This window comes from Nycticebus coucang, chromosome 14, assembly GCF_027406575.1.
Source record: "Nycticebus coucang isolate mNycCou1 chromosome 14, mNycCou1.pri, whole genome shotgun sequence".
Classification (NCBI taxonomy): Eukaryota; Metazoa; Chordata; class Mammalia; order Primates; family Lorisidae; genus Nycticebus; species Nycticebus coucang.
In genome coordinates, this window is record NC_069793.1 from 18,333,788 (window position 1) to 18,357,228 (window position 23,441).

Genomic DNA, 23,441 nt, shown 5'->3' on the forward strand with positions numbered 1-23,441 from the left:
AGTATTGGGAGGATGCATGGTGGATGGGCGGGTAGATGAATGGATGGATGGGTAGGTGGTAAGTGGATGTGTAAAGGAATGGATGGACAAATGGATAGATGGATGAGTGGATGGGTGGATGGGTGGATAGGTGGATGAGTGGATGGGTGGATGGGTGAACGGATAGATGAATGAATGGGTAGTGAATGAGTAGATGGATAGCTGAACTAATGGATGATCAGATTCATAGGTGGATATATAGTGCATAAGCTCATGGAAATATGGACAGATGGATTGACAGCAAATAGACATGTAGATGGCTAGATGGACAAGTATCAATAAACAGATGGGTGGGTAGATGAAGTGGCTGATAGACAAATAAACAGACAGATAAGTGGAGATGAATATATGGCAGACTTGATGGAAGGACAGATGAATGCAAAAACAGATGAATGGATGATAAGACAACAAAGGATTGTAAACTAGGAAGACCAGATTGACATTCAGGCTTTGGCAATAGGTGGAGAAACTGAGGAATTTGGGCTGGGAACAAAGCCTTAGGGATTTGGAAGCAGCTATGATACTCAGGAAGCTGAAGGGGCAGGTGTAAGAGCTCTGGACCCTCCTGTGGTGGAAGGGAAGCCCATGTGAAGGGACTCACAGGAAGGAAGAGAGTAGTGCAGCACTGTTGAAGACCCTACCCTGAGCCTGGCCCCAACCGAGAACCGGCTGTAGGGGTGCAGGACCACAGGGAGAGCTATGCCTGGCAGTCTACTGGGCAGAACTCTCAACCAGCAAGGCTGACTCCAGAAAATGGAGGCCTCAAGAGGCCACCCCTCTCAGCTCTGAGCCCAAGGAGGTGACTGTGGCCCAGCCCCCAAAGCCACCCCTCTGAGTCCCAGCTTCCTCTGGGTAGGGGGCCTGGAACCCCATGGCTTCTCAGGCCAGCCCTTGGAGCACCACCTGCCCCAGCCAGGCCAGAGACTTCCGGTGTAGCGCAAGAGATTTATGCAAACGGGCTAGGGCGGTGATGTCACCCCAAGGGGACTATCTCCCAGCGGCAGGCCCTTCGATAAAATCAGGAACTTGCGCTGGCCCTGCAATGTCAAGGGAGGGGGCTCACCCAGGGCTCCTGTAGCTCAGGGGGCAGGCCTGAGCCCTGCGCCCGCCCCGCAACCGCCCAGCCCCCCGACGGGGCACCCCATCCTGAGGGGCTCTGCACTGGCCCCCACCGAGGCAGTGGACCTGACCGGCTCGGAACTCAGCTGGATGTTACAGGCGTGCAAAATGGAAGGGTTTCCCCTCGTCCCCCCTGTGAGTATTGGAACTCCTCCACTAGCCCAACCGGTGGCCCTTGGCCACCAGGCTGCCTGCCCTTGATCCCACCAGGCCACCCGCTGCTCTCCCAGCTCGCTATCAGTGGGAAGTCAGTGTTTCCTCCTGGAGTTCCTGGCCTGAGACCTAGTAAGGGGCCATTGGCTTCCTCGGAGTGTGCCCTGGCGGGCTTCAGGCTGGGCCCACAGCAGGGCTGTGATCGGTCGGGCCTGAACAGTTATTTATAGATGGGGTTGGGGTGGCAGGCCAGAGCTCCAGGGTAGGGTGCTGGGCTGAGGATGGTGAAGGTGGTAGCAGAGAGGTAGAGGAGAGGAAGATGGGGGTCTGTCTTGGGGGAGGAGTTGAGGGCAGGAGGCATTGGGCAGAGGTCTTAGCCCAGAACCTGGGGGCTCCTGGGGACTTAAGCTGATGGAACTCTGAGTCCTCAGTACCCAGTCTGAGATCTGGCACAGATGACATAGTTGTTGACCAAAAAGTTCTGGGCTGGGGCCATTAGGTCCCCAGGACACCAGGGCTGGGGTTGGGCAGGGGCCGGGAGCTAAGACATTGCAATCAGGGTTGGCAACAGAGCTGGGGTTCAGGGAGAGGCAGGGCAGAGGACAGGGCTGGAACTGAGATTGGGGGGTGGGGTAGGAGCATGGAACTGGAGTTAGGGTAGGGACTGAGGCTGAGACAAGGACAGGGAGCCCCAGGGGATCCAGGGAAGAGCAGGTCAACAGGCTGGGGCAGGTGGCAACTGCTCCCCACTTTCAGTGACAGTTGCAGACTTAGGCAGGTGTCAGACCAGGGTCCCTCTGAGAGGACCTTTCTCACTTTTCCCACCCTATGCCCTCTCAGTGGTGGGGGCTTGGGGGTGCGGGGATGGGCTCGGCAGGGCCTGTCCACCTGACTCAGCTTTCCCAGACTAGAGGCAGCTCCCTTCCCCTGCCCCAGCTCAGACTTAGAGCTTTGGAGACCCCCAGGGTTGACGTCACAGGGCCTGACTCTAGGCTGCCTGGAAACCCAGAGAGGCAGGCTCAGTCTGTGCTCCTGGCGCCCTGCTCGGCCAGATGCGGACAGGACCAGACAACCGGCCCCCTTCCCCCACCTGGGACAGGAAGGGGGACACCGCAGGCAGAGATGATAGAGGTTCAGCCAATTCTGCCTCAAGATCCCCACCAGCCCAGGGGCTTGGCCGCACTGTCTCTGACCCTTCACCTCCCAATCTCTGAACTTCGGATGGAGCTGAACAGGAGATAGATGTTCTTGGGCTTCTGCCCTAGACCCTTCAGCCCCTGTCTTCAGCTCCTGTCCTCTCAGCCCTCACTGAGAGAGGGGCTCCTCTCAGTGTCTCCAGGGAGGGTGGGCTCCCAAGGCAGCCCTGGTCACCAAGCCAAGCTCCGAGGGCCAGAGTCACTGTTGTGCAATCCTTGGGCACACACTGTGGGGGTGGGGAGAGAGGCCTGGTGACTGTTGGAAAGGCTCTGGGTATGCTTGTCCCTGTGCCTGTGCTAGTAGGGGGGAGGAGGAGGAGGGGGAGGGGGAGGGAAGACAGAGGACAGAGGCGAATAAGGAGGAGTGAGAGGGGTCTTGATCTTCCATCCCTTGGCCCTCCCAAGCCTTCCCAGGAGACCTCTGTATAAACATCAGTGTGGACAGTCATTGTGGTGGCCCTGCACCTGCCTGGGGCTGTGGGAGAGTGGAGGGCTGGGGACTTTGGCAGGAGGACGAATGTGTGCTGTGCAGGTGAGTGTGCAAATGGACTGTAAGCGGCTCTGTGGGAGGCCATGGCATGAGCTCGTGTATCAGAACTAGAATGTAGTGTGTGACTATGCCTGTGCCCAGGGGGGTGAGTGTGCAATGGTGTGTGTGCATATTTGTGTGACTGTGCACCTGTGTGGGTGAGTAGGGGTGGCTGTGAGAGTCCACACATGCGATTGTGGGTGTAAGTGTGTCAATGGGAGCATGTGGACATGTGAGGACTGTAGGTGCATCAGTGTGACCGGGAGAGGGCAAGTGCACGGGGTGGGGACCCCGCACACCGGTGTGAGTGTAAGTGTAGGAGTAGCTGAGCAGGGGGAGGCCTGGTCTTCTTCTGACCTTTGACCCCACCAAGGTCTCTGTCACCCCCTTTCAGTTCTCTTGGGTCCCCTGCCCGCCTTCAGTCTCAGGTCTAAGCAGCAAGCAGAGGGCTACAGGGCTGACGCGGCCCACTCAGCTGGGGGTGGTGGCGGTGAACCCAACCCACTGGGGGCTGCATATACTCACCAGGTCCCACACCACAGTCCAGGCCCTGACCCTTTCTCTCTCAGCAGCCATCAGAAGACCTGGCTCCCTATGACACGGACCTGTACCAACGCCAGACGCATGAATATTACCCCTATCTCAGCAGCGATGGGGAGAGCCACAGTGGTGAGTACAATGCTGCCCCCTCTTCCTAGCCCTGGCCTGGGCTCCTGAGCAGCTCCTGGGGTCTGGAGAGAGAAAAAGAAGAAATGGCTCCCAGGGCTGCTATGGAATTCTGAGAATCGGAGTTAGCTCTTGTAGGAAATGAACAACCGCACCCCCACATCCCTACACCGCCACACCCCAGCCTCCATTATTGAGCAGTGTCAATAATGCAGTGTCAAGGCGCAGTGTTAGTTTCTTCCACATTTACCTTCTGGCTCAATCTTGTGGTCTTTTTATACATGAGGAAACAGGCTTAGGGAGCTAAGTGAGACGCACAAAGTCACACAGCTAACCAGTGGAACCCAGTTATGTCTGCTCTGGGTCCAGTGCTTTTCCCCTGCTCCCCTTCCAACTCCTCCCTTCTTCCTCTCTGGTTATGTCACCCCGTTTGTCCCAAACTGGTGCATCTCAACTCCCTGCTCTGTGAGGTTAGCAGCATTTCTCCACTGTGGCACTGCTGACATTTTGGCCATATTGCAGGGCCCTGTCTGTGCACCGCGGAGGCCTTAGCAGCATCCTTAGCTTCTTCCCACCAGATGCTGGTAGTGTCGCCAATCCCGAAAACCAAAAATGTCTCCACACACTGCCAGATTCACCTGGGAGACAAATCCCCCCTAGTTGAGAACTGCCAGGCCAAGGGAAAGCCTCTGAAGAGTCCCTGTCCAGCAGAGGCCAACAACCTCAGGTTGCTGGGCTGGGGGCTGAGGAAGAGACCTGGGTCAGGGGATCCTTCTGTCTGGGTCTAACTGTCAGGGGACAGGAGGCATCAGGTGCTTGGGACTTGGGCAGGAGGAGTGAGAGGTAACCCAAAGTGGTTCGTGAATTATTGATGTGGACAACCCTGAACCCAAGGTGAGGTGGCCCAATCAATGGGTGAGTGTTCAGGGGGGCTCTCTCTCTGAGACTCAGCCAGGCCAGACATAGGGGCACCTGAAGCCCCCCACAGTGCAGTGATAGGCTGGGCAATGCAGCTGAGGAAGGTGTCACACACCTTGTGAAGGTCATACCTTGTGGCCAGTCACAACTGTAGCTCCACTCTGCAGATGCACATGTGGCAGTCTCAGGCTGATGGGCACACTCAGGGCTGTCACAGGTGGTGGGTCCATATTTATGGCTCTTCCACCTGGATGCCAAACCTGGGGAGAGGCTTCATCTAGATCTCATACCTGGCAACCTGGCAGCCTCATCCTGAGAGTAGGTTCAAGGCCACACCTGGGAACACACAGGCATCTTTCAGAACCCTGGGGCTAGAAAGGCTTTAAAATGTCCTTTCAGGCCAGGTGCAGAGGCTCGGGCCTGTAATCCTAGCATACTGGGAGGCCAGAGCCAGGAGGATCACTTGAGCTCAGGAATTTGAGAACAGCCTGAGCAAGAGCGAGAACCTCTCTCTACTAAAATTAGAAAAAATTTTAATGGCACCTGTGGTGGCAGGTGCCTGTAGGCCCCAGCTCCTTGGGAGGCTGAGGCAAGATTGCTTGAACCCAGGAGTTTGAGATTGCTGTGAGCTAGGCTAAGGCCATGGCACTCTATGTGCCAGACAGTGAGATGCTGTCTCAAAAAAAAGGAATAGGGCGGCACCTATGGCTCAGTGGTATGGCGTTGGCCCCATATACCAAGGGTGGCAGAGTCAAACCTGGCCCCAGCCAAACTGCAACAAAAATAGCCGGGTGTTGTGGTGGGCGCCTGTAGTCCCAGCTACTGGGAGGCTGAGGCAAGGGAATCACCTAAGCCCAAGAGCTGGAGGTTGCTGTGAGCTGTGAAGCCACGGCACTCTGCCAAGGGCAACAAAGTGAGACTCTGTCTCTAAAAAAAAAATATGCCGGGTGCGGTGGCTCACGCCTGTAATCCCAGCACTGTGGGAGGCTGAGGCGGGAAGATTGCTTGAGCTCAGGAGTTCGAGGCTTGTCTGAGCGAGAGTGAGACCCCAACTCGTGAAAAAAAGGAAAAACCCAGCCAGGTGCAGCGGCGAGTGCCTCTAATCCCAGCGGCCCCGGAGGCTGAGGCAGCAGGATGCCCACAGCCGGAGTCCGAGGTCGCAGTGAGCTCTGACGCCACTGCCCTCTGCTCAGGGCATAGGGTAGAACTCTGCCTCGACAAAAAAAATAAAATAAAATAAAATAAAATAAAATAAATATGTATATGTATATATATCCTTGGTATTCTTTCAAAGTTATTCCTAATTATATAAGAAATACAACCTTTGGGTTGGGTGCAGTGGCTCACACCTATAATCCTGGCACTCTGGGAGGCCGAGGCAGGTGGATTGCCTGACCTCACAGGTTTGAGACCAGCTTGAGCCAAAGCAAGACCCTGTCTCTAAAAATAAGTACCTGGGTGTTGTGGCGGGTGCCTGTAGTCCCAGCTACTTGGGAGGCTGAGGCAAGAGAATCGCTTAAGCCCAGAAGTTTGAGGTTGCTGTGAGCTATGACACTACAGCACTCTACTGAGGGTAACAAAGTGAGACTCTGTCTCAAAAAAAAAAAAAAAAGAGAAAGAGAAAGAAATACAGCCTCTTTGTGGGAAACCCAGGCAACGTAGAAAGAAATCTCTGCTATCCAACCGGCAGAGACCCAGCTGTCCCAGCCAGGATCAAAAGCAGGGTCTTGATGACCCTGACCACACACCCACCCTTCTACCAAGCCAGACATGGTCCCTCTGGGCCTGAGGGCTGGCGCCCCCTGGTGGCCCAGGTCCCAGAAAACAGCAGGGCAGGACCCCTCCCTCCGTCAGGGATGCTTTTTCCTTGGCTCAATCCACGCCAGTCCACTGGGTTTTGGGTGCATTTCCTTTAGGTCTTGCAGCCTCACTTTTCCTTCCTGTAATATGAGGGCACTCTATCTGAGCCTGGGGCTGGGGCTGAGGACATGAGCCCTTGAGAGGCAGCTGGGATTGTCCTGGCTCAGGGCCCAAGTAGGATCCTTATATCTGGGGGTGGGGCGGAGCTCTAGGAATGACTCCTACAGGATGCCTGGCTGCTGTGTTCTCGATTCTGCCCCGCTGAGTCATTGCCAATCTGGGCATTGGCGTCCCTTTCTAAAACCCGTTGGAAGGTATTGTCTGAAGACTCAAGAATAGAGACACCCCCTCATCCTCCCACCAATTTCTGCATATTGTCCCTGTCCACCTTTTAAGGTAGTGAAGCTTAGCAAAAAGGACTTGGGGCGGGACCCTGGTTCAGCCTTGGCTCCCTCACTCACCAGCCATAAAACCTCCCAGAGCCCCTGTTTCCTCATCCATAAAACAAGACCATGAAAATATTTTCCTCTTAGAGCTAAGATGATTCAATGAGGCAAGGTGATATTCTGGGAGCAAACCCTGTGGACTCTTGGTACATGTTGTGGTGACCTCATGGGTTCCCCGAGGCAGGTGAGATGAAGCAGCTGGTGTGTGTGTGGAACCACACAGTGGGACACATCAGCTGGGTCATTTTCTACCAAAGCTCCCCCAGCCCACCCTACCAACCCCTTGCCATCCTACCCACTCACCCACTAGTCCCCTTACTTGTCCTTCCATGGCATAGTCTCTGAGTATACGCCATGTACCAGACACTGGCAGAGGCTCTGGTGATGAGGAACTCAGACAAGGCTGCTGCTTTCATGGAGCTTACCTGCCAGTGAGGGGAGAGAGATAGTAAACAATCAAGCAGTCAGACTTGTAATCATAAGCCCTATAAAAAGCAAGGCTGACATAGTGCACAGTGTCTGCGTGGGGGCTGCATTAACTCGAGTGGTCCAGGAAGGCCTCTAAGGAGGTGGCAGTCAAGTAGAAATCTGAGCCCAGAGAAGAACTGCGCAGGCAAGGCAGGCAGGGGAAGGTGTTCTAGGTAAAGGGAATGTCAAGTGCAAAAGCAGGAAGGACCTGACAGAAGACCAGCAAGGCTGGTGAGCACTGGAGCAGGGGGGCAAATGAAGCCACGGGGATCAGCCATAGTGGGAGTTTGGCTTTTATCATAGCTACAATGGGAAGCCATTGGAGGAATTTCAGAGGGGAACTAATATGATCCAAATTACCGTGTGCGCGTGCATGTGTGCATGCGAGCATGCGGTTGTGTGTATTGAAAATGTAACTATAGGCTTGGCACTTGTAGCACAGTGGTTATGGCGCCAGCCACATACACCAAGGCTGGCAGGTTCAAACCTGGCCCAGGCCAGCTAAACAGCAATGGCAACTGCAACAAAAAAAATAGCTGGGTGTTATGTGTGTGGGGGGCTCCCGAAGTGCCAGCTACTTGGGAGGCTGAGGCAAGAGAATCGCTTTAGCCCAAGAGTTTGAGGTTGCTGTGAGCTGAGACGCCACGGCACTCGACTGAGGGCGACATAGTGAGACTGTCTCACTAAAAAAAAAAAAAAAAAAGAAAATGTAAATATATTTTAAATCTTTAATGTTTAATTATGAAAATAACAAATATTCATTGCAAAAGCAAAAAATACAACATCATGTCAAATAACCCAGTCTGCTCTTCCCAGACTCACCCCTCACTGACAGCACCTTAGTCCAGCCTTGCAGACATTTTACCCTACACGTGTAACCTTGAATGTTTGTAAATACAAATACACACATTCTCATCATGTGGAAACATGCTGCTCTTCAATTTGCTAATTTTTACTTAAATTTGTCATAGACATTTCTCTATGACATACACAGCATATTACAGACAGATACAAGCTGTTTCCCCAGTCTTTCTATCGCAGCGGTAGGTATATGCACAAATGAAGATACAGAACAGAGTCTTAGAGCAAAACAACAACAACAAACCCCCAAACATTTATTGAGTGACTTTTATGTGTTAGGAAGGAACAAATCAGCTTGATTTTTCAGCTTGAGCTATTCCCCATTCATTTGTACTAGGAACAATGAGAATTTGACTCCAGCCATTCCTGACATATGCACACGTACAGGCTCACATTTCTCTACATGTCCCCAAACCATTACGTACATGGCAACTGTGTTGAATAGGTATTTGAATTTTTCAAGATGACCAAGTGATTATTACTCACAGCTGAGCCACATGGCTTGGTTTGGGGACATGTATATACCAAGGAGATAAAGAGTCCTGCTCCTGGAACGATGCTGGTGGCACTCATGGCCCATCTCCTCTATTGCTACCTGGTGTGACCATGGGCAGATGTTCAACCCCTTCTATGCCTCAACTTCGTAACAATACCCACTTCGCAGGATAGTGATGTGAGCGAGCTGCTACCTGTGACATGGTTACAGCAGTGCCTGGCAAATAGGGATTGTTACATGCAGATTTGTTGTCATTGTGGTCCCCCAACAAAGAGCACGTGGGAGGTAAGGTTTTTGTTGCTGCTTTGTGTTTTACCTCGTGTCTTTATTTCATGCTCTCACTTGATTAATTGTACTTTGGCAAAGCACAGAATCTAGAAGGAAAGGCATTATCTTTCTCTTTAGAAATTTGAAAGCATTTCTCTACTGCCTTGTGGCTGCTAGCTTTTTTCCTTAGGAAGTCCAATGCCATTTCGTGTTCTCTTTTTTGTAGATAACCTGGTTTTCATTTTTGTTTGCTTATTTATTTTCCTGTGTTTTGTTTTATTTCTCTGGAAGTTTGTAGTGTCTTCTTCTGATAGCTAATGGTGCTACTGAATAAGCTGTTTAAAAGGTCACTGTCTCCTGGGTGGAGAATAGACAGTAAGGAGGTGAGGGAGAAGGAGCTGAGAGAAAGAATACTTAGGAAACCACGGAATAATCCAGGCAAGAGATGGTGGCAGTAAAGATAGAAAGCAATGGACAGACTCAAGATCGATTTCGAAAGTTGGGATCATAGAATTTGCTGTTTTTAAAATTCTTTTAAATTGTGGTAATACTTAACAAAACTTACCATTTAAACCATTTTTAGGTGCACAGATCAGTGATATTAAACACATTCACAGTACTGTGCAACTGTCACCATGATCCATCTCCAGAACTCTTTTCATGCTGCAAAACTGAAACTCTGTTGGCTCGGCGCCCATTGCACAGTGGTTACAGTGGCAGCCACATACACCAAGGCTAGCGGGTTCGAACCCAGCCCAGGCCAGCTAAACAAAAATGACAACTGCAACAAAAAAAAGTCAGGCCTTGTAGCGGGCGCCTGTAGTCCTAGCCACTTGCGAGGCAGAGGCAAGACAATCGCTTAAGCTCAAGAATTGGAAGTTGCTGTGAGCTGTGATGCCACAGCACTCTACCTAAAGGGCAACATAGTGAGACTGTCTCAAAAAAACAAAAAACAAAAAAGGGCGGCACCTGTGGCTCAAAGGGGTAGGGCGCAGGTCCCATATGCTGGAAGTGGCAGGTTCAAACCCAGCCCCAGCCAAAAACAAACAAACAAAAAAAACCCTGAAACTCTGTCACCATTAAACAATGACCCCCCCATTCATGGGCAAACACCATTCTGCCTCCATAATACGACAACTCTAGAAGCCTCAGATTAGTAGAATCACACAGTATCAGTTCTTTTATACTGCTTGTTTCACTTAGCATAATGTTCTCTTTTTTTTGTAGTTTTTTGGCCAGGGCTGTTTTTTTTTTTTTTCCAGGGCTGGGTTTGAACCCACCACCTCTGGTATATGGGACCAGCGCCCTACTCCTTGAGCCACAGGCACTGCCCAGCATAATGTTCTCAAGGCTCGTCCATGTTTTAGCATGTGTCAGAATTTCCTTCCTCTTTAAAGCTGAATAATATTCCATTGTATATATGTACCATATTTTGCTTATCCATTCATCTGTCAATGGACACTTGAGGGTTGCTTCCATCTTTTGGCTATTGTGAATAATGATGCTATGAACGTGGGGGTACAAATAATTCTTCAAGACCCTGTTTTAAATTCTTTTGGATAAAGCCAGGTGCAGCAGCTCATGCCTGTAATCCTACCACTCTGGGAGGCTGAGGTGGGTGGATTGCCTGAGCTCCTGAGTTGGAGACCAGCCTGAGCCAGAGCAAGACCTTGTCTCTAAAAATAGCCAGGTGTTGTGGCGGGTGCCTGTAGTCTCAGCTACTTGGAAGACTGAGGCAAGAGAATTGCTTGAGCTCAGGAGTTTGGGGTTGCTGTGAACTGTGATGCCATGGCACTCTACCAAGGGTGACATAATGAGACTCTGTCTCAAAAAAAGAAAAGAAAGAAAAAATTCTTTTGGATATATACAAAAGTGGAATTACTAGGTTATATGGTAGTTCTAGTTTTAATTTTATGAGGAAACACCACACTATCTTCCACAGTGGTTACTCCATTTTACACTTCTAACAACAGTACATAAGGATTATAATTTCTCCACATCTTCACCAGTAAGTCTTTTCTTTTTTTTTTAGACAGTCTCACTTTGTCACCCTCAGTAGAGTGCTATGGAGTCATAGCTCACAGCAACCTCAAACTCTTGGGCTCAAGCGATTCTCTTGCCTCAGCCTCCCAAGTAGTTGGGACTACAGGCACCCACCACAATGCCCAGCTATTTTTAGAGATGGGATCTTATTCTTGCTGAGGCTGGTCTCGAGCCTGTGAACTCAGGCAATCTACCTGCCTCGGTCTCCCAGAGTGCTAGGATTAAAGGTGTGAGCCACTGCGCCCATCCCCTTATTTTCTGTTTTTTTAAAAATAGTAGCCATCTTAATGAGTGTGCCAGAATTCGCTATTTGTGATAGAATTGGTGAAGGAAAGTTCCAAAGTATGAATCTTTCCATCCATCCATCCATCCATCCATATTTCCATATACCCTTTCATCCTTTATACCATTAACCATCTACGCATTCATCAATTTATTTATACACCCATCTTTCCAACTGTCCTTCCCTCCACCTACCAAGACCTTCACTCACCTTGCACTGGTCGATCCACATAATACATACACACTAAGTATCTTTTCTACACCAGGCACTTTGCTAGGTGCTGTGGAATAAAACATAGGTCTATCTTATACTCTAAGTACAAGAATATATATATATTGGGTGGTGGCTGTGGCTCAAAGGAGTAGGGTGATGGCCCCATATACCAGAGGTGGCAGGTTCAAACCTGGCCCTGGTCAAAAACTGCAAAAAAAAGAAAGAATATACATATATGTCTTGTAACAAGGGAAATTATTAGAACGCTAATACTTAGAACATAAGATAGAGAGTAACAATTGCCATGAGACCCACAGCTCTCTGTTCTCTGGACTTCGGTTTCTATATCTAAACCAGCAGTTCTAAACCTGTGGGTTGCAACCCATAGGAACCGTATTAAAGGGTCACGGCATTAGGAAGGTTGAGAACCACTGATCTAAACGATCTTCAGGAGAGCATTGGCTTTGGGTGCCTTAGTCCAATGGCCTGTGATTTCTGGAGAAGGTTTTCTTCTTGGCCCTCCTTTCTTGATTCCTCATCTTTCTTCTCTGTTTTTTTTTTTTTTTTTTGTAGAGACAGAGTCTCACTTTATGGCCCTCGGTAGAGTGCCGTGGCCTCACACAGCTCACAGCAACCTCCAACTCCTGGGCTTAAGCGATTCTCTTGCCTCAGCCTCCCGAGTAGCTGGGACTACAGGCGCCTGCCACAACGCCCGGCTATTTTTGGTTGCAGTTTGGCCGGGGCCGGGCCTGAACCCACCACCCTCGGCATGTGGGGCCAGCGCCCTACCAACTGAGCCACAGGCACCACCCTTTCTTCTCTGTTTTGATTGAACTTTTGCTCCCTCGGGGACAGCCCTGGGCTTTAGGCTGGAGTTTCTGTTCTAAGGAAACGAGGTCAACTAAATGACACTTAAGGATTGACTTTTTTTGTGAGATTGTTTTGAATATAATTTTCTTTCTTTCTTTACAGGTATTAGTGACATCAAAAAACTCAGTAAGACTACAGATGTGTGGGTAGGAATTTGGCCCTAGTTGGTTTAGAGGGCGGAAATAAGAAGTCAAGAGAAAGGGGTCATTTCTGCCTGGCCGGATGATGGTTCAATGATTGATGGGTAGACTGGGTGTAGTTGCTCATACCTGTACTCCCAGATCTTCAGGAAGCCAACATGGGAGAATTGCTTAGGCCAGGAATTTACGACCTGCCTGAGCAATATAGCAAACCCCACCTCTACAACAAATAATAATAATAATAAATTAGCCAGGCATGGTGGCACATGCCTGTAGTCCAAGCTACTTGGGAGGCTGAGGCAGGAAGATAACTTGATCCCACTAGTTTGATGCTCTAGTGAGGTATGGTTGTGCCATTACACTCCAGCCTGGACAGCAAAGTGAGCCTATCTCTAAACAAGCAAATAAGGGTGGCACCTGTGGCTCAGTGAGTAGGGCGCCAGCCCCATATACCGAGGGTGGCAGGTTCAAACCCAGCCCTGGCTGAACTGCAACCAAAAAATAGCCGGGCGTTGTGGCGGGCGCCTGTAGTCCCAGCTGCTCGGGAGGCTGAGACAGGAGAATCACAGAAGCCCAAGAGCTACAGGTTGCTGTGAGTCCTGTGACATCATGGCACTCTACCAAAGACAAAAAAACAAACAAACAAAAACAAAAACAAGCAAACAAGAAAGACAGATGGGTGAACAATGGATGATGAACAGCCGGATGATGGTGGACAGGACAGACAGATGGATAAGAACAGCCAGTAAACTCTCTCCATCACCACACATCTTTTTTTTTTTTTTTTTTTGTAGAGACAGAGTCTCACTTTATGGCCCTCGGTAGAGTGCCGTGGCCTCACACAGCTCACAGCAACCTCCAATTCCTGGGCTTAAGCGATTCTCTTGCCTCAGCCTCCCCAGTGGCTGGGACTACAGGCGCCCGCCACAACGCCCGGCTAAGGAGTTTTTCTTTTTTTTTGGCCAGGGCTGGGTTTGAACCTGCCACCTCTGGCATATGGGACCGGCGCCCTACTCCTTGAGCCACAGGCGCCGCCATCACCACACATCTTACTTAAAGCTTTCATTAGTGGTCTTGGTCCTCAGAGGGGGTATGGTATAGTGGTGAGAGTTCAGACCCTGGGTCACACACAGGTGGGTCTGGATCTTGACTCCACAAATGACTATTTGAGACTTAACTTCTTTGAGCCATAGTTTCCTTATATGCAAGTGAAAGATCATACTCTAATGGCTACCTCCTTAGAGCTAGGATTAGAATTAAATGAGATAGGGCTGTGCCTGTGGCTCAGTGGGTAGGGTGCCAGGCCCATGTACCGAGGGTGGCGGTTTGAACCCAACCCTGACCAAACTGCAACAAAAAATAGCCGGGTGTTGTAGTGGGCGCCTGTAGTCCCAGCTACTTGGGAGGCTGAGGCAAGAGAATCGCCTAAGCCCAGGAATTGGAGGTTGCTGTGAGCTGTGGCACTACAGCACCCTACTGAGGGCGATAAAGTGAGACTTTTGTCTCTAAAAAAAAAAAAGAAAGAATTAAATGAGATAATGTGGATTAAGTACTTAGCACAACCCTTTTTGATCATTTAATCAAGTGTTGATTAAGGTCTGCTATGTGTTGGGTGCCTAATAAGCTATAGAAAGGAGTGTTCAGAGCTATATCCAAGATGTGCAAATGATATTCAGTGCATTCTTTTTTCTTTTCTTTTCTTTTTTTTTTTTTGTAGCGACGGAGTTTTACTTTATCGCCCTCGGTAGAGAGAGCCGTGGCATTACACAGCTTAGGCGATGCTCTTGCCTCAGCCTCCCGAGTAGCTGGGACTACAGGCGCCTGCCACAATGCCCGGCTATTTTTTGTCGCAGTTTGGCGGGGGCCGGGTTTGAACCCGCCACCCTCAGTATATGGGGCTGGGTTCGAACCCACCACCCTCGGTATATGGGGCCGGCGCCTTACCGACTGAGCCACAGGCACCGCCCATATTCAGTGTATTCTTTTGAGCTGAGAGTCATACTAAGCAGACACACGGTGGCTACTGGGTGGATGGTCTACGTGGCCAGTGAAGGGATAAGATGGGATAAAACAATGTGCTCGTGAAAGGAGCGCTGACCTTGTTTTTTGTTTGTTTGCTTGTTTGTTTTTTGCAATTTTTGGCCGGGCGGGCTTAAACACGCCACACCCATATGGGACCAGCGCCCTACTCTTTCAGCCACAGGCACCGCCCATGCTGACCTTTGTGCTACGATGGTTCCTTAGACAGCCCCATATTTGGACTATTTCTGCCTACCAGACAGTATTTGTTACATAATTGCCTGAGCACCAAATCAAGGATAAAGGCAAGGTTTCCGTTGAGCCTTTTGAAATCTTAATTGTAGCTCAGAGTCTTGGTTGCAGCCACCAGGAGACCCCCAAGGTGGGGTTCCATAGCTTTCATGAGTAAAACAGGACCAGTAAAACAGGTCCTTAGGGGCCTGTTAAATGAAGATTTCCAGCTTCCTGCTTAGGGCTTCAATGGGTCTCCAGTGGGACCCCAAACTTACAGGCTTTTCCAGCCCCCTAGAGACTGATGAAGGGGAACTGAGACCAGCTTGGGAAGTGCTGGCCTCATGCTGGGATCACCAGAGGGCACTCTTAGGTCTAAAGTGGAGCCAGAACAGAGAGGTAGTGGGAGGGAGGGGGGAGGTCAGGGACCCTCACCTCACACCTGAAGAGCTGCATGCACCAAGAGCCCCCCAACTCTGGAGCTGGAGGGTGGGGTGGGGGTTGGCAGGCAGGATCTGGGCATCTCCACTTGGACAGAAGGCAAAAACAGGAGGGGCCTGGAGTGGGGCTAGAAGGGGTTCTAAGCTAAAGAGGAACCTGAATCCCCCATCCAATCCCAGAGCCCCAGCACAGACTCCTCACTAAAGAACAGAGCAGGGTGGCACCTGTGGCTCAAGGAGTAGAGCGCTGGCCCCATATGCCGGAGGTGGTGGGTTCAAACCCGGCCCTGGCCAAAACTGCAAAAAAAAAAAAAAAAAACAGAGCAAACACAGTAGGAAATGTTTCTGGATTTTGTTAACTCAGGCAGGAAGAAAATGCAAATTAAGTTTTGTTTTGTTTTGTTTCCCTTCAGGTTTAGATAATTCTGTAGAAGAGTCTGAGAGAGTTCTTTAAGGAGCTAGGAGTCATCCATTCATTCGTTTAGGAAATGTTTGTTGTGTGGCTACTGTATCGTTTTTGTGTGTGTGAGAAAAGGTCTTGCTGTGTTGTCCAGGATCAACTGCAGTGTTGTGATCACAGCTTACTGCAGTCAGGAAGAGTCATTGGGCTCAAGTGATCCTCCTGCTTTAGTCTCCCAAGGAGCTGAGACTATAGCCACCACACTTGGCTAATTGTTTCTAAAATTTTTGTAGAGACAGGGTCTTGCTATATTGCCCAGGCTGGTCTTGAACTCCTGGTGGCTACTATATTTAGGTATTGGGAATACAGAGGTAAACAAAGCAGGTCCCTGCCCTCATAGTGCAGTGTTGGGACCTCAACTTCAGCCTCTGGGAGAAAAAGATAGCCAGGTCCCCTAAAACTATTTCTCTGGGTCATTGATTAACTAAGGAGGCAGAGAGGAGGGAGAAAAGAAGGAAATAAGCATGAATTAAAAGTGTCTGCTGGGCTGGGCATGGTAGCTCACGCCTGTAATCCTAGCACTCTGGGAGGCTGAGGTAGGCAGATCGCTTGAGCTCAGGAGTTCGAGACCAGCCTGAGCCAGAGTGAGACCCGATTTCTTTTTTTTTTTTTTTTTTTTTGTAGAGACAGAGTCTCACTTTATGGCCCTCGGTAGAGTGCCGTGGCCTCACACAGCTCACAGCAACCTCCAACTCCTGGGCTTAAGCGATTCTCTTGCCTCAGCCTCCCGAGTAGCTGGGACTACAGGCGCCCGCCACAACGCCCGGCTATTTTTTGGTTGCAGTTCGGCAGAGGCCGGGTTTGAACCCGCCACCCTCGGTATATGGGGCCGGCGCCTTACCGACTGAGCCACAGGCGCCGCCCAAAGATAATTTTTTTTTTTTTTTTAATTTGGTCAGGGCTGGGTTTGAACCCGCCACCTCCGGCATGTGGGACCGGCGCCCTACCCGCTGAGCCACAGGTGCCGCCCGAGACCCGATTTCTAAAAATAGCTGGGGGTTGTGGTGGGCACCTGTAGTCCCAGCTACTCAGAGGCTGAGGCAAGAGAATCACTTGAGCCCAAGAGTTGGAGGTTGCTGTGAAATGTGATGTCATGGCACTCTACTGAGGGTGACAAAGTGAGACTCTGTCTCAAAAAAAATGTGTCTGCTATATGCTCCAGTACTAATCCAAGCTCTTTAGAATAAAATATTAAAGGTAATAATGATCGTGATAATAGCTAATGTTTATAGAGTCGTATTTTGTGCCAGGTTCTAGTCTAAGCACTTTGCAGGCATTACATTAGCTCATTTACTCCTCACAACAAAGCTCTGAGATGGTTGTCATTATTGGCCCCATTTAACAGATAAGAAAACTGAGGCGTAGAGAAATAGAATGACCTGCCAACTATCACACAGTGGTAAATGGCAAAGTCAGGACTCAAACCCAGTTTTGCCTGATGCTCAGTCATGTACTTTCTCTCTTCTGCACCTTGTGGCTTCACAGAGGTGGGAGTCTGAGTAGCCCGGGTTATAGGTTCATCTGATATCACACTGGGACAGGGCCTCAGTAACTACCCAGCTTCATCTCTGACTTTTAGAGTGGGGGATCAGAGGCTCAAGGGAAATAACGTCTTGTCTGGGGTCACACAGCAAAGATACCACTGAATACATTTAGAAGGAAGTCCTCTGAAATTCATAGCTAAAAACATACATTATTTTTCTGGGATGTGTTTGTGTTTGTATGAGAAAGAGAGTAAGAGGGAGTCAGCAGACATATGTGTAAACACCTGTGTGCACAAGTGTCCCAGAGACACTTTCCAGGCCTGGCATCTCACACACTCTTCTTGGGGCCACATGAGAAAATCTTTCTTGTCACTTTATCACCACCCTTGCTTTGGGACCCCAAGTTGTGCCCAGGAAGTCCCCTCACACGAGGTAGTTTTTGTTCCTGGAAAAGGTGCCCAGAGAAACCATGCCGAAGATCTCCCCTAGTCTTAAGACAGGGCTTCCAGTGGCATGTGGCCATTCCCCAGACTTGAGTCTACCCTACCGCAGATTCTAAAGGCACCCGCAGGGGGTTTCCAGGAAAGTTTTGGGCCTGGCAATCTCCCTGGAACACAGGTGCAGCTGCCCAAGGTCATGCCTTTGAAGAGGAAGCACCCCGTGGTCTGCCAGAGTTCTGGTGTATGAGGAATGTCAGCCCTGTGACTCTGCTTTCACACCTTGACCATGTGACAAGGCTCTGTGTGTGTGTGTGTTTGTATGTGTGACTGTGGACAGCCAGGAAGATCAGGAACCTAAAGGAAGTCTTAAGAGCAGGGAAGGGAATCAGTTTTCTCCGAGGGCCTTCTCTGAGGCTAGGAGATTTTATAAATGTGAAATTGTTTGTATCCTCCCAATAACTATCATCTCCATTTTATAGGTGAGAGAGGCCAGTGCCTGTGCCTGAGGTCACATAGCAAGCAAATGGCAGAGCCAGGATTCAGATTCTTGGTCCTCGTGACCATCTGGGGAACAGGACAGAATGGTTGATGAGCACACAGGAAGTATGTCAGACCCGAGTCCCAGCTCTGCCACTGATGAGGCCTTTGGCCTTAGGAACGTTATGTAGTCTTTTCAAGCCTCAGTGGCCTTACCTATAAAATGGGGTGGCAATGGAACAACATGGGTGATGAGCACTAACTGTGATGATTAATGTAAACTTTCAGCTCAGCCTGGCACTAGGTAGAGGCCTACAGGCCCTGGCATTATTATTTTGTGTTACTATAACCTCTGCCTGCCCTGCCCACTCTGCGGCTCACACCTTACTGCCTGGCTGTCCCCCACAGACCATTACTGGGACTTCCCCCCCCACCACGTGCACAGTGATTTTGAGACCTTCCCCGAGAACCACTTCACGGAGCTGCAGAGCGTGCAGCCCCCCCAGCTGCAGCAGCTCTACCGCCACATGGAGATGGAGCAGATGCATGTCCTCGACACCCCCATGGCACCACCCCATGCCAGCCTTGGCCACCAGGTGCGTGCCACCGCCAGCATGTCCTCCAGGAGCTGCCAGGCCTGTGGTGAGGTCTGGGAGCTTCACAGGAAGCTGACACAGGCTCTTACCCAACCCAGCTTCCTGCCCCACCGTGCCAACGGCGGCCAGAGCCCCAACGGTTGCTGTCTGACCCCCCCAGCTGCCCTTGTGACCCCACACCCTTTATCTCCTCTGGCCCTGAGGGTGGACAGACCCCAGATAATTCCTGCACCCCCTCCCAGTGTCCCTGCCCAAATGCCTTGCTGTGGCCCCCGACACTCAGGGATCTGCATCTAGGTCACTGAACACTGACCTCTACTGACCTCTGTTGACCCTCCGTCTCCTCATGACCCATTTTACTGACTCTAACCCCAATCAGTGACCTCTGCTGATGTCTCCTACCTTTTACTGACCTCCAGGTGTCCTTCACTCAGCCATCACCCTGCTTATTAAACACCCCTCTGCTCCCGACTCCCAGCTCCTTGACACTCCCACCCTGCCCCAGGGCCCACAGGTCTATGCAGTACCTTTGTGTGCTGGTGCCAGCAGCCCTGGCTCCAAGGCCCTGCTGGGAGGGGTGGTGGGACAGATTTCAGGACCCTCTTCATCACAGCCTACACCCCTGTGTGCAATGACCTAACTGGCCTCCACTTCCCCAGCCTCCCCCCAGTCTCCCACCCCTACTGGCCCCCACCCAGCCACCCTGGGCTTTGGGCAATTCCTTCTTGAACCCAACCTCCACTTCCCACCTTTCCAGGTCTCCTACCTGCCCCGGATGTGCCTCCCCTACCCATCCCTGTCCCCAGCCCAGCCCAGCTCAGATGAGGAGGAGGGCGAGCGGCAGAGCCCCCCACTGGAGGTGTCTGATGGCGAGGCAGACGGCCTGGAGCCTGGGCCTGGGCTCCTCCATGGGGAAACAGGTGGGGCTCTTAGCTGGACCACTGACCCAGCAGCTATGCCCACAGCTGTGTGCACACGTGCATGTTGGCCAGTGTGTGTTTGTAGGGCTGCGATCATCTCAGTGTGTGCACCTGTCTATAAGCAAGTGTGTGCTGTGAGTGCAGTAGGCATCTCTGAAAAGTGTGTGTCTGTATCTCTGTGCCGTGTCTCTGTGTGAGTGGGTGTGATCATGTGAGCAGGTATGGGTGTGAATAGATGTGTGTGTGTGAGTGGGTGTGTGCGTGTGAGCAGGTACAGGTGTGGAGGTGTGAGCATATGAACAGGTATGGATTTGAGCAGGTGAGTGGGTATGAGAGGTGTGTGCATGTGAATGTGCAAGTCAGCATGTGTGTCTGAATAGTGCGTACGTGTGAACAGGTGTGGGTGGGAGTGGGTGTGTGCATGTGAAGGTATAGGAGGAGGGGCTGGGAAGGTGTAGTGAGGTGTGAGCATATGAGCTGGTGTGCGTGTGTGTACGTGTGAGGTGTGTGGGCGTGAGTGGGTGTGGGTGTGAGCAGTGTCAGCTCTTCCCAGACACACCCCCTTCCTCGGGGTCCCCCAGGAGTCGGGGTGTCCCGTGGCCGCCGCCCACCCCACCTGGCCCCTCACCCCACAGGCAGCAAGAAGAAGATCCGCCTGTACCAGTTTCTGCTGGACCTGCTGCGCAACGGCGACATGAAGGACAGCATCTGGTGGGTGGACAAAGACAAGGGCACCTTCCAGTTCTCGTCCAAGCACAAGGAGGCGCTGGCGCACCGCTGGGGCATCCAGAAGGGGAACCGCAAGAAAATGACCTACCAGAAGATGGCGCGCGCGCTGCGCAACTACGGCAAGACGGGCGAGGTGAAGAAGGTGAAGAAGAAGCTCACCTACCAGTTCAGCGGCGAGGTGCTGGGCCGCGGGGCCCTGGCCGAGCGCCGCCACCTGCCCCACTGAGCCCGCGCGCAGCACCCGCGGGGCCGCCGGCCCTCCGGCCCTCCGGCTGGCCGTATAGCATTAAGCCCTCGACGGCCGGACACAGGGAGGACGCTCCCAGGGCCGGGGCAGGACTGTGGCGGCCGGCCCCCCCCCCGCCCCCATACTGCCCGCACCCACCCCCCTTCTCCCAGCCCCTCCTCATCCCCGCTTCACCTCCCACCAGGACTGCAGTCCCGACTCCAGAGGTCACCTGGACATCTCCCCTCCCACCTTCTCCCTGTTAGCCTCCCCCACCCAACCAAGTAAAGTTATTGTCAGTTAATCCTCTTGCCACACAATCTTTTTAAAAAATTTGTTGTGCACCTCGTCTGGGCCCCGTGTGCAGCCACATCGCTCTTTTTCTCATTTGTCCATGGGGTATTTACTGAGGACTGTACCCAATGCTGGCTCCTGGGGACATGAGGACAATGCCTGCCGGAGCGGCAGTTAGAGTTTGGTGGAAAGAACAAGTCCTCAGTTGTTGTTAGGGGACTAGAGCATATTATAAAGCCCTCTTTCCCTGATCATTTTCTTTAAAGCCTCAAGGAAGCTTAAGCTCAGTCTTGAAGTTACAACCTTGATGATGATGATGCCAGCAAGGACACTGGATGTTCTGGTCGTTTAGTACATGTTTCCTAACCCACATGCCGACCTTGAGATGTGTCTAGTGTCACCCTGTTTTATAAAATGGGAAATGAAGGTTTATAGATGTCAGATTTTCCAAAATCACACAGCTGGTGAGGGGCTGGGCTGCATCCCACCCCAAGTCTGTTCCTGACAGTGGACTTGAGGTAGGAAGCGTCATTTATTTTTACCATGCCAAGAAACAGGAATTAAGCCCCAAACTCCTGCTGACCACAAAGTGTTCTCGTAAGACACAAGCCTGGCAGGACCTCAGACACATGAATGCCTGGAGTGTCCCCCTGTGTCCTGTGTATGTTGTCTCTGGGACCTCACCCAGAGCTGGGAAGAAGCAGACAAAGATGAGCAGGGAAGCCTATAAGTATTGAATCTTGCTTTGGATGGTAGTAAGAAGTGGCAGCAGACAGGCTGGGAGTGAGGAAACTTTCCCCAGTCTGCAGACCTGAAAGAAGCCAGATTCTGGGACCATTGTCATAAGGGACAAACACTCTGCACAGGCCCAAACATGATACTCCCTGCCCTGCTGCAGGAAGGCTAATTGGTGATCAGTGGCTTTTCTTTTTTTTTTGGAGATAGAGTCTCACTTTGTTCCCACAAGTAGAGTGCTATGGCATCATAGCTCACAGCAATCTCTAACTCTTGGGCCCAAGCAATTCTCTTGCCTCAGCCTCTCAAGTAGCTGGGACTACAGGCGCCCACCACAATGCCCGGCTGTTTTTAGAGGCAGGGTCTTGCTCTGGCTGGGGATGGTCTTCAACCTGTGAACTCAGGCAACCCACCTGCCTCGACCTCCTAGAGTGCTAGGATTATAGGTGCGAGCCACTGCGTCCGGCCCTCAGTGGGCCTCAGAAGCCTCAGAAGCAGGAAACATGGTTTAAACGTGGTTAAAATGGAAGAAAATAATGAATTTCAGTGTTTAAAGGGATGGTAAGTTTCAACCACCAGGACTTGAGTGCAGAATTTCTCCCTTCTCCCAGAAAAGAGAGGGATAAATGACCTTTCCCAATACTAGGTGTTGCTTGGAGGGAGTTGCATATAATTTCTTTCTTTCTTTCTTTTTGAGACAGAATCTCACTATGTCGCTCTTGGTAGAGTGCCGTAGCGTCAAAGCTCACAACAACCTCAAACTCTTGGGCTTAAACAATTCTCTTACCTCAGCCTCCCAAGTAGCTGGGCACTCCACAATGCCCGGCTATTTTTCTGTTGCTGTTGTTATCATTGTTTAGCTGGCCCGGGCTGGGTTTGAACCCACCAGCCTCGGTGTATGTGGCTGGCACCTTAACCACTGTGCTATGGGTGCCGAGCCTAGTATGTTTCTTCCTATACCAACTGCTGTGGCTAGGGGTCACAGGGGCAGGCAAGAGGTCACAGAGGATTGGTGGAGAGAGTGATGAGAGGATTCAGAACATTCTGGCATTAATCTTTGTGTTGATCCTTGTTACTTTGGCAAGAGCCAACGCTCCTTCTCTATTCCACTTTGGGGTATATTTATAGATTTGCCTTCATGCCCTCACCTGCAGGCTCATTTAGCCCTTCCATTTAGGTGACACCAGTCCCCAGTATAGCCTCCTCCTTACTTGGTCCTGGACTAAGCCCACCCAGGATTCTACACCTTGAGCTCAGCTCCAGGCCCCAGAACTGTGATGACATAGGCCAAGTAATAAGAGCAAACATTGATTCAGCATTTTCTACATGCCAGGCACTGCCCTAAGCATTTTACTTATAAACCCACTCTACACATGGAACAATCCTATGCAGTAGGTGCTACTCTCACTAGCCCCACTTCATAGAGGAGGAAACCAAGGTGCTGCAAGATTAAGAGAATGGCACTGCCAGGACTCGGCCGAGCCCAGGGTCTGTGGCACAACCACTGTTCACAATGCTCGCAGGGTGCTCTCCATCTGTTAGCCTTAGGGCTGTGGGCCTAGCACACTCACACCACACAGTTTGCTACCAGACAGTCATGCAGGCAGGACTTGGGGTAACCATGACGTTCTCCAAGGGTTGGGGAGGCAAGCTGGGGGGGATGAGGACAGGAACCATTCAGGGACAATGAGGCCCTACCTTCTCCCTGGAGAGACTTCAGCTCACTGGAATTTGTCTATATTTAGCAGGTGGCTGGGCAGGAGGCAGATAAGCAGACCCTGGGAAGGGGGGAGGTCCCCATATATAGTGGGACCGACAGGACC

General features: G+C 51.1%; 1 protein-coding gene across 3 annotated transcripts; it reads left to right on the top strand.

Annotated features, from left to right (window-relative positions):
* Positions 1 to 1,014: 1,014 nt before the first annotated feature.
* On the top strand, positions 1,015 to 20,887 carry SPI1 (Spi-1 proto-oncogene). 3 transcript variants are annotated; one of them, XM_053562025.1, is made up of 5 exons: positions 1,015 to 1,293; positions 3,606 to 3,705; positions 18,527 to 18,714; positions 19,472 to 19,634; positions 20,270 to 20,887. In XM_053562025.1, the coding sequence occupies exons 1-5, from the start codon at positions 1,249 to 1,251 to the stop codon at positions 20,587 to 20,589; spliced, it is 816 nt and encodes a 271-aa protein (XP_053418000.1). In that variant the 5' UTR covers positions 1,015 to 1,248; the 3' UTR covers positions 20,590 to 20,887. The 3 variants fall into 3 exon arrangements, with proteins under 3 accessions (XP_053418000.1, XP_053418001.1, XP_053418002.1); XM_053562026.1 differs by having other exon boundaries at positions 1,017 to 1,293; positions 3,609 to 3,705; XM_053562027.1 differs by lacking the exon at positions 1,015 to 1,293 and adding an exon at positions 2,896 to 3,039 and having other exon boundaries at positions 3,609 to 3,705.
* Positions 20,888 to 23,441: the final 2,554 nt, after the last annotated feature.